This window comes from Chlorocebus sabaeus, chromosome 27 (genome assembly GCF_047675955.1).
Source record: "Chlorocebus sabaeus isolate Y175 chromosome 27, mChlSab1.0.hap1, whole genome shotgun sequence".
NCBI classification, from domain to species: domain Eukaryota; kingdom Metazoa; phylum Chordata; class Mammalia; order Primates; family Cercopithecidae; genus Chlorocebus; species Chlorocebus sabaeus.
Genome location: NC_132930.1, coordinates 13,529,528 through 13,546,555, shown reverse-complemented (window position 1 = coordinate 13,546,555; position 17,028 = coordinate 13,529,528). Strand labels below are relative to the sequence as shown.

Here is a 17,028-nt window from a genome sequence, read left to right as displayed (position 1 = left end):
GTACAGTGAGTAACAATTTACTCTGGCATATGGAAGATCATATGAGATCATGAATGTGATGCAAATTGAACATTCATTGAATATTACTTTATGTCTCTTTAAGACTTTAAGACAAATGTTGCAACCTGAGTTTTCTTCTTCTTTTTTTTTTTTTTTTTTTTTGAGGCGGAGTGTAGCTCTGTTGCCCAGGCTGGGGTGCAGTGGCCGGATCTCAGCTCACTGCAAGCTCCGCCTCCCGGGTTCACGCCATTCTCTGGCCTCAGCCTCCCGAGTAGCTGGGACTACAGGCGCCCGCCACCTCGCCCGGCTAGTTTTTTGTATTTTTTAGTAGAGACGGGGTTTCACCGTGTTAACCAGGATGGTCTCGATCTCTTGACCTCGTGATCCGCCCGTCTCGGCCTCCCAAAGTGCTGGGATTACAGGCTTGAGCCACCGCGCCCGGCCCTGAGTTTTCTTCTAGTTTCCTTGTCTTGAACTAGTTCTCCTTTGCCTGGGTAATTGTATTGGTATCCTATCTAGCATCTAGAGATGGAGTATACCCTAAAGGTCAAAACCCAGATTCTGGAAACAAAGTGCCTGCATTGATTGAAGTCCAGGTCACACCACATTGTAACTGTATGACCTCAGAAAAGTATATTTATGGCACCTAGCCTCAGCCTCCTCCTCATCTGTAATATAGGGATAATTATAGTAGCTTCCTTCATGGGATGAAAGTTTATAATTAAATGACTTAATGTCTCTAAAACACATAGAACCATATTTAGCCTCATGAAAGGCATTCAATGAATGTTTACTTTATTGTTACTACTGCTAGTACTACTACTACTACCAGTACTACCACCAACACTACTTTAGGCACTTAAGCAAAATAGTTCTACAACGTTCTCCTTGGAGGTAGGACTCTACTTGAATCTCTGCCTACTGTTGGTTTCCACCTACCTAGTGGGTGTTTACTACTGGATAGCACAAGTGTCATTTGTCCATCTGTCTCAACTATCCGGGTTGTTTGCTGCAGAAAATTGCCCCCAAGTACTTGCAATATGCTGAAGTTTACCTTTCTCAACTTCAGGGTCTATTTATCCCTGATCTTTCCCATTTTGAGATTTACAGAGTAGCATCATTCCAATATTAAGTCATCTCTAGATCACTGAATGTGGTTTGTGTGTGTGCGCACGCGCGTGCGTGCGTGTATGTGTGAATACATATCACTTCTGCTGTCATATGCTTCCTGACTCTTTGCTATGAGCAATGATTTCTCATTTCCAGCAGTGTGCGTGTTAATAGCAGCCCTTCTTCTTCTGGTTTGGTGTCTCTAATCTGCTGTGGTTCTGCCAACTGGGAAAACCCAGTTTGTTTGAATTGTGTGTACAGTAAGTGTAAAGAGAGTCTGACAGAGAGCCTCTGGGAATCTCCCATGAGTCAAGACAGTGAGAGTCATCATGTGAACATTGTAACATAGAGTCTGGCTGCTTAGAAGATTGTTTTTAGCTCACTTTCTTGCTCTTGGTTGTACAGGAGAGGTAAGCTTTGCCAGGCATCTGAGTCTTGGAGAGGTCAGGCATTATTATTCTGATTTTATTACTAGGAATACAAAAGACATTCAACTCATCTTTTGTTCATGGCATTGAAATGTTCTGAGCCACATATTAATAAGACCAGAGGAAGTGTATCATATATTTTCTGGGGAAAGGTGTGTGAGGATTTTGACGATCTAACCTCTAAAACCCCTTCCAGTGTTCAAAAATCCTGCACAGCCTGAATCTTGGTCCAGGACAGATACTCACTCTCCTAGGCTCTCTGGCCCCAGAAGCCAGAGTAAAGAACTGTGTAGGACAATAGGGATGGCAACATCTAGGGCTCAGTGGCAATAATGCCAGTGGTGGTACTGGTGGTAACGGGTACAGTGCAGTATTCAGGATTTGACAGCAGCAACAGCAAGGCTGCCCTACATTATCTGTCCCTGTGATGCTTATTTTGACTGTGGATCCAATCTGCTGACCTCTTCTAGTCCCCTCTCATTTTCCAAGCCTGGTTCTCTAGCTCTCAACATTACCATTACTGTCTAATAATTTTCCAGTAAATTGCTTATATGCTTAAGTTAATCAGCACCAGTTCTGCTGTTTTCAGCTAAGAACCTTGTGTAGGACACATGGGTGATTCCTTATTTTTCTATCTAAATCGTATATATAAAAAGCACTTGATTTCAAAGGATGGTTGAGCCATACATTGGATTATGTTCAGTAAACTTTATTGTCACATCTTTATTAACACAATTATTCAGAGGAGATGGTGTATTAGTCTGTCCTTACACTGCTAATAAAGGCATACTTGAGATTGGGTAATTTATAAAGAAGAAAAGGTTTAATGGACTCACAGTTCTATGTAGTTGGGGAGACCTCACAATCACAGTGGAAGGCAAAGGAGGAGCAAAGTCACATCTTACATGGCAGCAGGCAAAAGGATGTGTGTAGGGGAACTCCCCTTTATAAAGCCATCAGATCTCATGAGACTTATTCATTATCATAAGAACAACACAGGAAAGACCCTCCCCCATGACTCAATTACCTTCCACCAGGTCCCTCTCACCACATGTGGGAATTAAGGGAGCTTCAATTCAAGATGAGATTTGGGTAGGGGACACAGCCAAACCATATCAGGTGGCAAAATTCTATTTTGACTCACTCCTTCCTACTTAGTTTACACTCCTGAGCATCCACACCACATTCAGTGATCTAGAGATGACTTAATATTGGAATGATGCTACTCTGTAAATCTCAAAATGGGAAAGATCAGGGATAAATAGACCCTGAAGTTGAGAAAGGTAAACTTCAGCATATTGCAAGTACTTGGGGGCAATTTTCTGCAGCAAACAACCCAGATAGTTGAGACAGATGGACAAATGGCACTTGTGCTATCCAGTAGTAAACACCCACTAGGTAGGTGGAAACCAACAGTAGGGAGAGATTCAAGTAGAGTCCCACCTCCAAGGAGAACGTTGTAGAACTATTTTGCTTAAGTGCCTAAAGTAGTGTTGGTGGTAGTACTGGTAGTAGTAGTAGTACTAGCAGTAGTAGTAACAAGTAGTGTTTAAATCATTTTCCAAAAATCACTTATTTAAATAAAAAGAAAGAATTACAAAATTCTTTCCAGTGAAAGATTAGTTTGGAGGAACAAACCCAATGATGTCATTGCTAATATGAAGTACAAGTAATTATTTTTTGATCACAGAGAAAAACGAAAGGTAAGATTTGAGTAAAGTTTTTACGCTAGTATTTGCGTTGGGGTATGCTAACTTCCTGGAAGAGTGGAAAGAGCCACAGGCAAACATCAACTCAAAGCCAACACTAGTATGTTTACTCAATTACTTTGCTGTTCACTAGTTCCTGAAAAAGATTTCAAAAAAGAATCAGTCTTTCCATGTGGCTCATGAGTATTAACTATCAAAGAAAGTTATACGGGGGTATGTGTGTGTGCATGCCTGTGCTCACACAAGAGAAAAAGAGAGCTGCAGGGAAAGAGATGTTCTTGTTGCTTAGAAAGAACCAGAGATGAGATGTGGAAAAACAGTAAAATAATGTCCATTTTTCCTAAGGACATTTCCTATTCCTGGTTCCAATTTGTCTTGAGACTCAATTCTTTTCTGGTCATGTGTTCTGCATAAACTCCTGTATTCTGAAAAGAAACTTGTTGGTTTTGGTTATTTGCCACGAAAAAATTCTGACTAATGCAGGAATAGATCAGGATCTATAGATCAAATAGGTTAGCATCTCTTAAAATGTTATACACAATCATATTTTGTAATAAAAATATATGATAAAATTTGTAAATAAAAAGATACATTAATATACATTTTTATAATATAAAAGCTACACTACATTTATTTGGAGAGGAATAATGCCAGTCTCCTACATTTCAAATTTATTCCAAATCTTTCAAATGATAGCAGAATGATCTTCCCATACTTATCAAGAAGTGACAGGAGTTAGGAATTTAAAACCTGTTTTTGAATCATTTGATTTGTAAAATGTTTCTCAAGGCTTCAACACAATATAATTGGCTGCCTATCCTCTTCTTTCAACTGAATGTAAATGACCTGTCAATTTCTGCATATGGCTTTCTAAATTTAGGTGATAAGATAATTTACATTTATAAGCGGTAACCCAAGAAGATGCATAGTGCAACTGTATAACTAATTCAGGCTAAAGGATTGTGATGGAGACCATTATTTTGTGAAGAAATAAATCCTGTTAAATAATAAACATAAAGCATAGCTACAAGAATGGTGAGAAAAGGAAGATGGCAAAGTCATAGTAGTTTTTCAGAAAGTAGAATCCAAAGAAACATATTTAGAGAGACTGTTACAGAATCATCATCTCTATTCAATTTTTGCAGAAAATATGCAAATTGTAAAAATATGCAAATAAAAACACTTTGTCTCATTAAAGTATTTTGAAAAGAAAAGCAAATTCAAAATACATTCAAGCTTCATACTATTCTAGCTAAGTGCAAGCATTTAAAAAATAAGAAAACAATGATTGACCTGGACAATATATTTAAGATATTTGGGCCATGTCAATACAGAATACTGTAAAGGCAAGCTTTCCTTTTTATTCATGTGAACTTAGTGTTACATGATTAGAAGACTCTATCTAGTATAAGGGTGAGATAAATCTGGTTCACATTCTAGCTTTGGCAACCTATTAGCTCTCTGAATTTGGACAAGTCATTTAAAGTCTCAGCCTCTTGTACTTATCTACAAAATTGAGTTGTTAGCAGAATTAAAAGATGTGGAAGTTAGCTTCTGCTCAATAAAAATATGTCAATGTAAATAGGCAATGTAGCTAACATTGCCATCCAAGTAGTGTTTTATATCCTATATTATTTGGTTTGCCTACCCACCAGTATAAATTTCATAGAGAGGTGCAAATGATGTTTAATTAAGTTGGCTAAATGGATCTTGTTATACATTGGCAGCCACGTGGTATATTATAAATGATCTACGGCTTCGTGTTCAGAGATCTAGTTTTGACATTGGCTCTGCTATCCAGCAACTGAGTGAACCTAAACATGCCACTAAAATCACTTGAGCTTCATATTAAAAACTGGAGAGGGGAGGGAAATAATGCAGAACCTATTTCAGAAGGTTAGAATAAAAATAAATGAGCTAACATGTATGAAGGCGCTTTATAAAAAGAAGCTCTCCAAATAAGTGTCAGACGATGAAACACGCAAGAAGAGGGTTTTGGAAGGTACTGTATTTGAGATTGACATGAAGGAGAAAAAAAAAACCTTAGCAATTACAAAATGAAAATATTTAATTTAGAAATACCAAATAATCTACAAACTTTTACTTCAAACTTCTTTAACTTTCTTCTACTTTGTGTGGCATGCATAGTGCTCTGATAGCAATGTGTTTAGAAGGTTGTAAGAGGAAGGCTGCTCAAAAAATACATTACGCAGATTTGGAAGGGGGTGGAGGTAAAGTTAGAATTTCTGAGTCATTAAAACATCAGATAGCACTTTCTGAAAGGTGTAACTTTATTTAAAACTGTGCTGCTGTGAATTCTACCATGCTGCAGACACCTCTGAATCAACAATCTCTGTTGGCAAATTGTTATGCTGACAAATTCTCACACAGACTGAAAAGTTCCATTTTGTAAACAAATAAGTGGGTTACTAATGATCTAGCTTACCACCTGGAACTTTGAAAAGTGGGGCCCTGGCTTGAGTGACCCTGAATAATCTATTTCTCACATTAGCAAAGCAGACTCAAGTATTTATCACCAAAATCAGAGAGCCACTGTATGAATGTAATGTTAAGTCTGATAGTCTTCTTCAAGCACAAACAGCACATCACTGACTTCATTGGCTGGAGTCCCTAAGATAGTAAGAGGGGCATAATGTGCTAATGTGGTCTTCTTCATACCACTAGGGGCTCTGTTTCACTTCTGTCCATAACAGAACACATTTATTTCATAGAAGAATGATCCACAGGTCTCTTGGCCAGGATATTTGATGTACACACATGGGAATGCACCTGCAGGCAAATACAGGTTGGGTGATGGGCACTTTTTCTCCTGAGTCACAGTCAGTCACAGGGGCTCTAGTTTTGTGCCTTCTGATCACTACCCCCAGCATCTACAAGGAATGAACTGGACATGTGACATACCCATGCAGCTGGGTGAAAAATCATCAGCCATTACAGTGAAGGGAAGTAGGTGAGGTACATGTGTATATCATAGACTTTGGAGCAAGCAAAGTGCACATATGTTACAAAAGGTAAAGTGTGCACATAACAAAAGATGTACAGGAACAGTAGTGTCCAAGAAGGGATGTCAGATGTGGAGATAGGAGGTGCTGGGCCCAGACCCTGTTTGTAGTGCGATTAACTGAGATGTCTAATAAAAGCTTAACACGGGGTCTAGAATATGGGAAATCCTCATATATCAGTATTATTAGGAAGTAATTTTCTTTCCACTCCTTTAATAAAATTCCAATTTGAGCATCACCTACATATTAAAGGGGGTTTCATTTCATGATCACAAGGCTCCTCCTAGCTCAGTGAGTAGAATGAACCTAGTGGTAATTTTACCTTTGGGCAGCCTTGTTTTATAAAGGGCTAGGACTCATTGTTTTATAAGGACAAGGCACCTCTCTAGCCTACTAATTGGTGGTAAGGTGAGAGAATGTAGAGGGGAATGCTTGTTTTTGACCTCAATTTTGGTCCCAGACTCATTTCTCATGTACTTTCACCTTCCCAGTTCTAGATGCTTTAAATTCTCCAGCCCATGTCTGGGATGGCACAGATTTACCTGTCGTCTCATGAAGAAAGAGCAGGACCCAAAAGAAACAAGGAATCTGGAAGTTTTGTCATCAGATCAACAACCTAGAAGTTAGAAGAGTTTAGTCCTGTGTGATCATGCAAACAATGATCTTCTTTCCTATCTAGAAAGCAGAAATGATATCCAGCCTTCCACACCTGTGAACACAGGCCTGAGCACCCATTGTCCAGGTTAACAAAGATGTCCTCAAGGGCCAGACCTGAGCAAAATTAGAAAATAGAGGTGGTATGTTGCAACAAGCACTGGAACAGAAGCCGTGATACCTGGATCCTGGCTCTGCCATTAACTAGTTATGTGACCTTGAACAAGTCATTTCACTTGTTTTGAGTCTTGGTTTTGAGTCATTTGACTTGGTTTGAGTCATTGCATTTTTTAAGCCTTGGTTTTCTTATATGTAAAATGTTTTACACATAAGAAACGTTATCACATTTTACATATAAGAAAACCAAGGCTCAAAAAAGTGAAATGACTTGTTCAAGGTCACATAACTCATTAATGGTAGAGCCAGGATCCAGGTATCACAGCTTCTGTCACGGTTCAAAAACTCCCAATATTTACTGACAAGAAGAAAACGTTTAGAAAATATTTTAATCAGATAAAAAAAAACAAAGTTGTCTTGAAAATGAGGGTCAGCCTTCCACAATTATGCCCTCTCCCTCTCATTTGTTTCTCTGTCTCTCTCATTCTTTTTGATTCCTCAGTTTATAATAAAGTGTTACCACCATAGGTGACACCTCCTTTATTGGTATTTGTGTGCTAAGAAATCAAGCCTATCTGGCGTTAGGATTTCAGATGCTTGCAAGCCAAAGAATGTGGAGGAAGACTGTTTTTGCAAGTGCACGCATGCATGCGTGTGTGTGTGTGTGTGTGTGTGTGTTTTGAGGGAGATGAGTAACTGGTATCCTCCTTAGGCAGAATACTCCAAAGACAGCAGCCTCTCTAGCTGAGGCAAGGTTGATTGTGCAGAGAGCCTTTTACAGCGTGGCCCACAGACAATATGAAATTCTCTCTCCTCTGCAGCCTTGGTCTGCAGTGACACTGGCAGATGCTAAACTTCGGCCTGTCTAGAACAGTTAATTAGGTTATAGAGGCTGCCAAAAATCCCAAAGTCATCCAAAGAAAATGCAACACTTTAAAATCTGAAGCAAAGGTCAGAAGACACAAACATTAATCCTATTTCTAAGAAGAGAGAAACAAACAAAGAAGGAAGGGAAAAAAGAAAGGCAGGAAGTCAGGTCCCTGCTAATCTGGCAGCTTCTAATTAATCTTTTATAAACAATATTGAGATCAGGCATAAAGTGATCCTCGCTCTTTTCTCCAGTAATAGATACTGTACATTCACATACGATGATATGCAATAAACACCGTATATTTGTGACCTTTCCACAGCTCTCAGTCCATCCCTCTTGAGACAACAGAGGATCCTTCAGGGACCCCCTTCCTGCTGGAGAATATTTCCACCCGAGAATGAGTCTGGAGTGAAGAAATTGAATCAATTAAATAGCTGGGTATGTTCAAGCCTTCTTTATGGGCTGCATCAAATTATCACAAAGTAAGAACTGCTGCTGTCTGCCCCCTGGTTCTCAGCAGTGGAGAGGCAGCCTTACAAACCTAGAGACCCAATTCTTCCAAAGAGGTTACCCCAGAACGTGTGTGCTGGGGCTGGAGTGGGGTAAAAAAAATGAACAGCAGTGCATGGGACTTCACTGCCACCAGCAGGCCCCAGAGGAAGTGCAGGCCCAGAGGAGGCCAGGCTGCTTAGATTAGGAGCATCCAGGCAAGAAGAGAACACATGCGTCTGAACTGCCTCACCCTGTGCCCGCCCACCCCTTCTTCCCCAATCTCAAAGATTTGGAAAAACTGTTATTCTTCCGTAAAAGACAGGTGTCCCTGCCCAAAAGCCCAGAATAAGTGATTTAGAGACTAAACTGCAATTAAGGCTACAAACACTCTCTTCTCCCGGCGCCCTTAGTCTCCAACACATTTACACTTTATTTTGCGAGGTCTTCGTTCCTGTCCTGGCTTATGCAGTATTTCCATGGGTGCAGTGGAGTGGAAGGGACACGGCGATTTCACATTTGGGTCCCTCTGCGTCTCATGTCACCTAAGACATGGACTGGACCCCTGCGCCCTCCACCTTGAGCCTGGAACCCGAGGACGGCCGCGCGTCCGCTGTGGCCGCCCTGGATCAGCTTCAGGTGGAGCTGACCCACGCGTTGCACTGACTTGGAAAAGCGGCTGAAGTGCGCACAAGAAGCTGCTGTCCACAGCCAGCTCTGATTTCTCGCACCCCGGTCCCAATCCACGGCCACCTGCACTTTGCGTAACGTTGCGCAGGGGGGCGCTCCCGAGAACCCACACCCTCCCGCCCGGCCCAGGTGCGCACCGGCCCGCGCGGGGATCCAGCAACCTGGCGGGCGACGGGACCGGGAGCCGCCAGGCGAGCATAACAGCTGGTGAGTGCGCCTTGATGGGAGCAGAAAGGCCCCCTAGGAGCCTTAAAGGCCTCAGAGGAGCTACCCGCGGAGATCCGCTCCCGGAAAGGTTCCGGGACCACGCGGCGTGGAGCACGTGAACTGCGCAGCTTGGCTATAAAAACCCCCGCTCAGACGCGCGTGGGGAGCAAGCGGAGCGGCAGGACGCTGCCACCTGCGCCAGGAGAGATAGGGATGAAGCGACCCTCCCTCCAGGACGCCAGAGACAATCTGGAGACTTGATGCTTCAAACTCTCCGGGCCTGGCTTGGGGTTGTGTGCGTCGAACTTTGAGACTGGATTCCCTGCACTTGGGCAGAGACGCGCAGACGCCCGCGAGTGTGGATTCCCGAAAATTCTCAGGGCTCGTGTGACCTTTAGGAGAGTTGGAGGGGGCGTAGTAGAAATCTCAGGCTAATTGATTTCTTGTCCTCCACCACGGAGGCAGCCAGGAGCCCTCGGCTGTCCACAGAGGAGCCTGGGAGACCCCTGCGCACTCCCGAGGCCCCCGCGCCCAAGCCCCGGCCGTCCTCTAAGCCGCAGGTTATTTCTGTGCCCGAGAGAGGCGGACTCGGATAAAGTCGGGACGCCTTCTCGTACATAAAGTTTCATCTGCTCTCCTCGCTCGCACTGTCCCTGCCGCCTGGCGGCCCCCTCCTCCCACGGTGGGCGCGGGCGGGGAGATGGCCGCCGGCGCTTCCCGGCGCAAACTGGCGCTGCGCGCGTAGCCGCAGCCACGCTGACCTCCCGCTCCAGCTGGCTGCTGCTCTGAGCCCTGGCAGCGGGCAAAGGCGGAGGCCCAGAGGGGCAAGAGACCTCTGCGACAGGGGCCCGAGGGTCCGTATGGCAGCTCGTCGCCGGCGGGTGCTGTGCGCCACTGAGCTCGCCAGTGGCGCTTCGGGCTCGGAACGACTCTGAGCGGCGCCGCCTGCAGAGATCGACCCGGCAGTTCCGCGGAGCCGCGGGCAGGAACCCGAGGAGCAGGAGGTGGCGGCGGCGGCAGTGGCTGTTCCTCCCAGAGGGCGATGTGGCCGGCAGGCGCGGGCACCAAGCTGCCCTGTCCCCGAGACTCTGCGCTCCGGCGGGCAGCTTTCTCTGGTAACCTCACAGCCCTGCCCTCTCACCTCGTGCCCGCCGGCCGCAGCGTCCGGGTCTTCATCAGCGCCAACCCTGAAGGTACGTCTCTCGCTCGGGTTTGCCCGTCCGTCCTTCTGTCCGTCCGCGCTGCGGGAGCGGGAGTGTGTGTGTCCGCCCTCCAGCCCGGTGCGCCCTGCACTCCCTTTCTCCAGCTAAAGCCGTGGCCGCCCTGAGCGCGTGGGAATTTAATTTGAATCACTTTTCTTCTCCCCTCGCTGGTCGGTTTTGCCTGCTCACTTCTATTAGGACACCCATTCTCCACCCAGGGTTATTCCCCTGGGTCAATCCGAGAAACATGCAAGGCATTAGCCGGCCCTCCTGGAAGCACCATTCTGCCGCCGCCACCACCACCTCCTTTCCCCCGCCCTTTTTTAAGCGGTTTCTTCTCCGAGATGACCGCAAACGCAAACAGTAGCTCTCCTCCCTGAGGCGGGTTCCTGAGTGCGGGGCTCCCTCCGTGGCCACTTTTTCCAGCTGAGGCGAGGCGAGTTCCTTGAGACTCTCCTCCTGCAGGTGCGATGGTGCCCCTTGCAGAGGCCAATCAGACTTTTGTGAACCGGAGGTCCAGGGGGACACGCTCTGTGGGTCCCGGGACAGGCTTCGCGGTGGAGCGCGCAGGATGAGCTCATCTTCTCCGTTGGGTCACAGGGCTTGGTCTTCTGTATCTAGAACCTGGCCTACTCAGTCATGTTCCTGCTTAAGGCACCTGGTAGGCACTCCATGAAAACTTGTTGATTTCTTGTTGCATTCACAACCACAGAGGTTGAACGCTGGGCGGTCAAATCCTGGCTCATCACTACCTTCCAGTCCTTAGTTCTCAACGTTAGATTTCATTTCCAGTAAGTGGGGGGTTGGGGAAGGAAGGATGTATTTGACTGGGGCTGGATAAAACTGCAGGAATTACTCTTTTCTAGGAAAAAAAAATGTTTGGCTATGAGTCTATAGGAGACTGACAGAGGTGAGAGGTTTGAGAATTATCATTTTTTGCACTCTAACAAGCCTTTGGGTCGAGGAGTGAAGGAGAAACGTCCACATTCAAACGATCGTTGGATATAATTCTAGTTTGAAAACCCAAGGTTCTGGTTTCTTGAAAAAGCTTTCGGAGAAGACCCACAAAAGTAACTTCCTAGAAAATTACCGTTTCGGAAAAGAAATAGCACTAGCAGAATTCTGAGGTAAAGCTTACATTATGAGAAGGAGTTGGGGAGAGAATCAAAAAGATAACATGCACTAATTCGTATTAGAAAAACGATATGCTTTGGGGGGACGGCATGACTGTCCTTTTAACAGTTTACAGCTCACTTTCAAAGAACTTAAGGAGGCTTTTAGGATGATACAGTACACTCAAAAAAAATCATTCTATCTCCAAGATGTCTTCTAGTATTTGTACCTAAATCTGGATTTAAAGGGAGAAAGAAATGGAGATATTCAGCCTATTTAAGGAAATTTGCAACTTAAGTGTTCAGGATTACTTCTTAAAATATTGCTAGAACATTTTTAAGTGAGAGAATTTTGGTAGAAAATGTTTAAATGTTAGACATTTTTAGTTCTGAGCTTTAAAATAAAGTCATATGAAATGTGTTTCAATCTGCTGCTGACGTGAAGCTAGCTAAATCACTCTTTTCCTTTAAAAATGCTGCTTCTAAAATACAATAAAAAGTCTGTTAATATGTGTAATTTTTTCTTGCTCTCTAGATTTGCAATTTCTAAGATAAAAACGATACTGAATTTATACTATCAGCTTAATATTGAGTTAGTACTCAAGGTTAATGTCATTTTTTAAGCCTGTCCATATTATTCTTCAAATTCCCTAGTTTCTTGAAATAAAAGATTTAGCATAGATTAACCCTAGGAAAGCGAACAGGAGGGAGGAGCCAGTCATGCCCCTTGGCTAAGGTTTGAACTGGACAGCTTCCACAAGGATCTTAACAAACAAAACAAACGTGAAGCTTACCTGGGAAGTTTCAATAGGGGCAGGATCTCAGATTTTATCCAAATTGGAGAGCTGATGGCATATTAAATAAAAAAGACAGATGGGCATTTTTAATGATCTGAATGTGAAGCCTTAAAATCTTGGTAAATGCTCTGTCAGAGGTAGCACTTGACCGTGTGATCTTTATGGATGCAATTTAGAAAGCAAATGCTTGTGTTTTGGTACGATCCAATATTAGATTCTTGGCCAATACTGAAGAGCCTCTCTACTGTCAAATTAAGACAGAGAACATTATCTCATGCTTTCCTTTACAAGCGGAAATCCAATTTATGTTCTAAATAAAAGCTGCTTTGTGTTGAACTCATAGCAATACTCAGAACCCAGCAAGGATTTTGCTTGGAGTATTGTTTTAATAGGTAATGCTGTACAAGGCTTGCATGGAATTTCCCCATCAGTAACGAAGATAATAGAATGGAATAGATAATAGAATGAATAGAATTTTTTTTTTTTTGAGACGAAGTCTCGCTCTTGTCACCCAGGCTGGAGTGCAGTGGCGCAATCTCAGCTCACTGCAACCTCCGCCTCCTGGGTTCAAGCTATTCTCCTGCCTCAGCCTCTGAGTAGCTGGGATTACAGGTGCCCACCACCACGACCGGCTAATTTTTGTACTTTTAGTAGCAACAGGGTTTTGTCATATTGGCCAGGCTGGTCTCGAGCTCCTGACCTCAGGTGATCCACCTGCCTCAGCCTCCCAAAGTGCTGGAATTATACAGGCATGAACCTCTGCACCCGGCCATAGAATTTCTTTAGAATGAAAAAATTACTTTCCCATGTATTAGTTCATTCAATATATTAATTTTGATTTCTATCCTCAAACAACCCTCTGAGGGTAGGGTAGTGGACCAGGGGTGCTCCATCTGTTCTACAGATGAGATTACTGAGGCTGTATCAAATTATACCACTTGCCTGAATTAATATAGCAGAGCGAAACAGAGTAGAGCCTACAGGACCCTGAAAACACTTCTCTTGATATTATTTTATCCAGCCTAGGCTCTTGACAGATCTCTGTGAAATATCTCACACCACATGGACAAGACAATCCAGATAGGGGGGATAAGCACTGTCCAGCATCTTCTGACTGTCAGACTTAAAGAGTATGAACAGCTGGCAGGGAACATGGCTATGCTGACCCACTTTGCTCCCACCAAGAGGTAGCCCCAGGCATTCAAGGAAATTTCAGAATGTGCTGGACTCCAATTGACACATTCTTGTCCAGAAGTGTATCTGCCTCTGACTAGTCTCCACCTTGTGGAAGATGCTGGAGAAGGACCCATGTGGGGGAGGTGATAGCATTATCCTAGATTTTCTTAAATGGATGGGCCTTGGACTTCATCTAGTTCCACCTCCCACCCAACATAGAAATTCCATCTGTGACATCTTCATCAATCCTTGGAAGTTTTCTAGTCATTTAGCTACTGTACTTCTGCCAGAACAGCACTTATAGCTCCTTGGAAAGATGATTTTAAAACCCACATAAAATCCTTTACTGTGATTAGCCTAAATAGCCCATGCATATGGAGATGAGAGGAACTTGCCAGATTCCTGTTATTAGAGTGTAAAGGTCCTCCTCTTCTCTGTCTTCATTCTTTATCAATTTATAGGAAGGTACAGTCTTAACACAGAAGGAAAACCAAAATATCACTTTTATTACTGATGAAAATGATGCAGGTCCACAATCCATTATCTGTGATCATCGGGGCCAGATGTGATTTTGGAATCTCTTTTTTCAGATTTTGAGGAAAAATACTTATATACTGTCTAATATGTGGGGCCTGGGGTAACAACCCATGTCGGATATGAATAGGTATATAAGGAAACATGAGTTCAGTCTAAGCCAGTGTTATACAGAACTTTCTGTGATGCTGGAAATGTCTATCTGATATGGTAGCACTAGCCACATAGGGCTACTGAGCATTTGAAATGTGGCTAGTATGACTAAGAATATGAATTTTTAATTTTATATAATTTTAATGGATTTAAATTTAAGTAGACTCATGTGGCTTTTGTATCAGATAGCAAAGCTCCAAGTGGAGTGATGCAGGTTGTAAGTAGCTTCATGTCAGTCAAGGTCGGGTTTGGCCATCAAGGACTCAGGTCACTTCAGGTTTTGCTACCAGATGGATTGGAGGAAATCTTTTATTTTCAAAGCTTTGAAGATTTTTGGAATTGCAGGTAAAAGATATGGACTTTTATTAGAGAATATGGTTTTAACTCTGGGCAAAGGACTTTCCCAATATTGAACCCAAGAATTAGACAGGCTTCACCCCCAGTCACTGTTAGCAGTGGGCAGAGCACAGACCACTCTCCCTGGCTCGTGGACAGAGTAGATCCCTACACGTGGAGAAGTAGAGGAGAATGGCAATTTTACGAGAGAGGAAGCAGAGGCTGGGCTATCATGGTCAGATTTTCCTTCCACCTGCAGCCATCAGATTAAGATACTTCTCCTCCCCTAAGGAGTAATTGACAGCATCCTACACTAGTGCATTACCCTCTGCATGCAAAAAGATATCTGAAGTGGAGAAAAAGATATTCGAACACTTAATGCATTTTTCTGTCCACTCAGATTTCTGTGCTGGTCACTATTGAGAGTCGTGAACTCTTGTCCACAGTGTTGATCAGGTGTTCATACCATTACCACTTGGTTTTCTTTTGTCTGCATGGCTTTGCATCTTCCCAGACTCTTCATGCCTTTGGAGTCTCCATAGGAAAGTTTGTTCTCCATTACAGTGGAAGTAACAGCAAGAAACATGTTTTCCCTTTATGTGTGTACATGGGTTCATTTGCTACAACTAGTGATCAATTGTTTGAACTTGCTTCCCCATCCAAAAGGCAGAAATATCTGCATTGAGAAATTCACATGAAACCTATCAGTATTCTTCACCATTATTCTTCTTACTTTCCCTACTATCCTGATTATTTCTGTGACTCCCTTTTTATTGTCATTATGAGTAGTGGAAAAAAAATACTGCAAAAAGCGTGTATGTGTGTGTGTATATGTACACACACACACACACACACACATATACACAGCCAGTTTGATACAAGAACATCTTTAAAAGCTAAGTTGTCAAGGGGAATATACTGAGTTGCTATATTATGATAAATGCACATAGGACACTTATAGTAAATGAGTTCTAAAATGTTAGTGGTTATATCTTCTAAGTCCTGAATCAGACATTATTCAAGCGGAGAAATTATTGGATAAAATATATATAGCTAGACTTGGGAGCCAGGTTTCTTGCATTTAAATCCTCAATCCACTATGTAATGCTGTGATTTCTTGAGCAAGTTGCTTAACTTCCTTGTTTTCAATTTCACAATTTGTAGAAGAAGTCAATGATATCCCCTGTCTCACAGAGTTATTGAGTAGATTACATAAGCTAATAGATGTAAAGCACTTAGGACAGTGCTGGGCGTGTAGTAAATATTAAATAAATGTTTGCTATTTTATTATTATCTTTATTACATTCTACCATGATCCAGATACTGTGCAGGTATGTTTAAGCAAATATAAATATGTCCTGCCCTCAAGGAATGCAGTCTATAGAGGCATATAAATTAGAACTCAGTACAGTTATGCATTGCTTAATGACAGGGATATGTTCTGGGAAATGTGTCATTAGTCAATTTTGTCATTGTATGAACATCGTAGAGTGTACTCACACAAACCTAGATGATACCGTTTACTATATACGTAGGCCATATGGTAAAGCCTTCTGCTCCTAGCCTACAAACCTGTATAGCATGTTATTGTACTGAATACTGAATAGGCAATTGTAACAGAAGGGTATTTGTGTATCTAGACATACCTAAACATAGTAAAGGTACTGTTGGCTGGATGCAGTGACTCAAGCCTGTAATCCCAGCACTTTGGGAGGCCAAGATGGGCGGATCACTTGAGGTCAGGAATTTGAGACCAGCCTGGCCAGCATGGTGAAACCCCGTCTCTACTAAAAATATAAAAATTAGCTGAGTGTGGTGGTGGGCACCTGTAATCCCAGCTACTTGGGAGGCTGAGGCAGGAGAAATGCTTGAGCCTGGGGGGCAGAGGCAGCAGTGAGCTGAGATCACACCACTGCACTCCAGCCTAGGTGACAGAGACTCCATCTCAATAAATAAACATAATAAAAGTACTGTAAAAATACCGTATTATAATCTTATGGGATCACTGTTACATACGTGGTTTATTCTTGACTGGAATGTCATTATGTGGCACATGGCTGTAGTAAAATACAAACTAACCCAGATCTTTCATGGAATTAGATGCTTCCAAAAATCATTATAGGGGTTGGAGGAGCAAAAGTCAGGGGCACCACTGGGTATTTAGTTCATATTGTCAAAGCCGCCACCCAGAGGGTAGGAAACTGTAGAAGCCATTGCCGGTATCACAGCTGCCCCTGAGTACTGGGTAGCTGCTCAGCCTCTGCAGAAACACATTTGTTGAAACCTGCATATTAGCCACTATGACTGCTGGTGAAGGAACTTTGTCCTCCAGATCTTATGCAGGTGCATTGCTAGAACCAGAATTGCGTTTGGACCCTGGCAACAAGCAAGTCTAGAAACTTCAGGTTTTTAGCCCCTGC

At 43.1% G+C, this 17,028-nt stretch overlaps 1 protein-coding gene across 1 annotated transcript in view; it reads left to right on the top strand.

The window, feature by feature from the left end:
* Positions 1-10,335: 10,335 nt before the first annotated feature.
* The window catches only part of NWD2 (NACHT and WD repeat domain containing 2), a 214,143-nt gene continuing 207,450 nt past the window's right edge, over positions 10,336-17,028 (top strand). Inside the window, exon 1 of the mRNA XM_008017665.3 lies at positions 10,336-10,491. Coding sequence (XP_008015856.2) covers positions 10,341-10,491 — 151 coding nt within the window. The 5' untranslated portion in view covers positions 10,336-10,340. The remainder of the gene's footprint in view (positions 10,492-17,028) is intronic.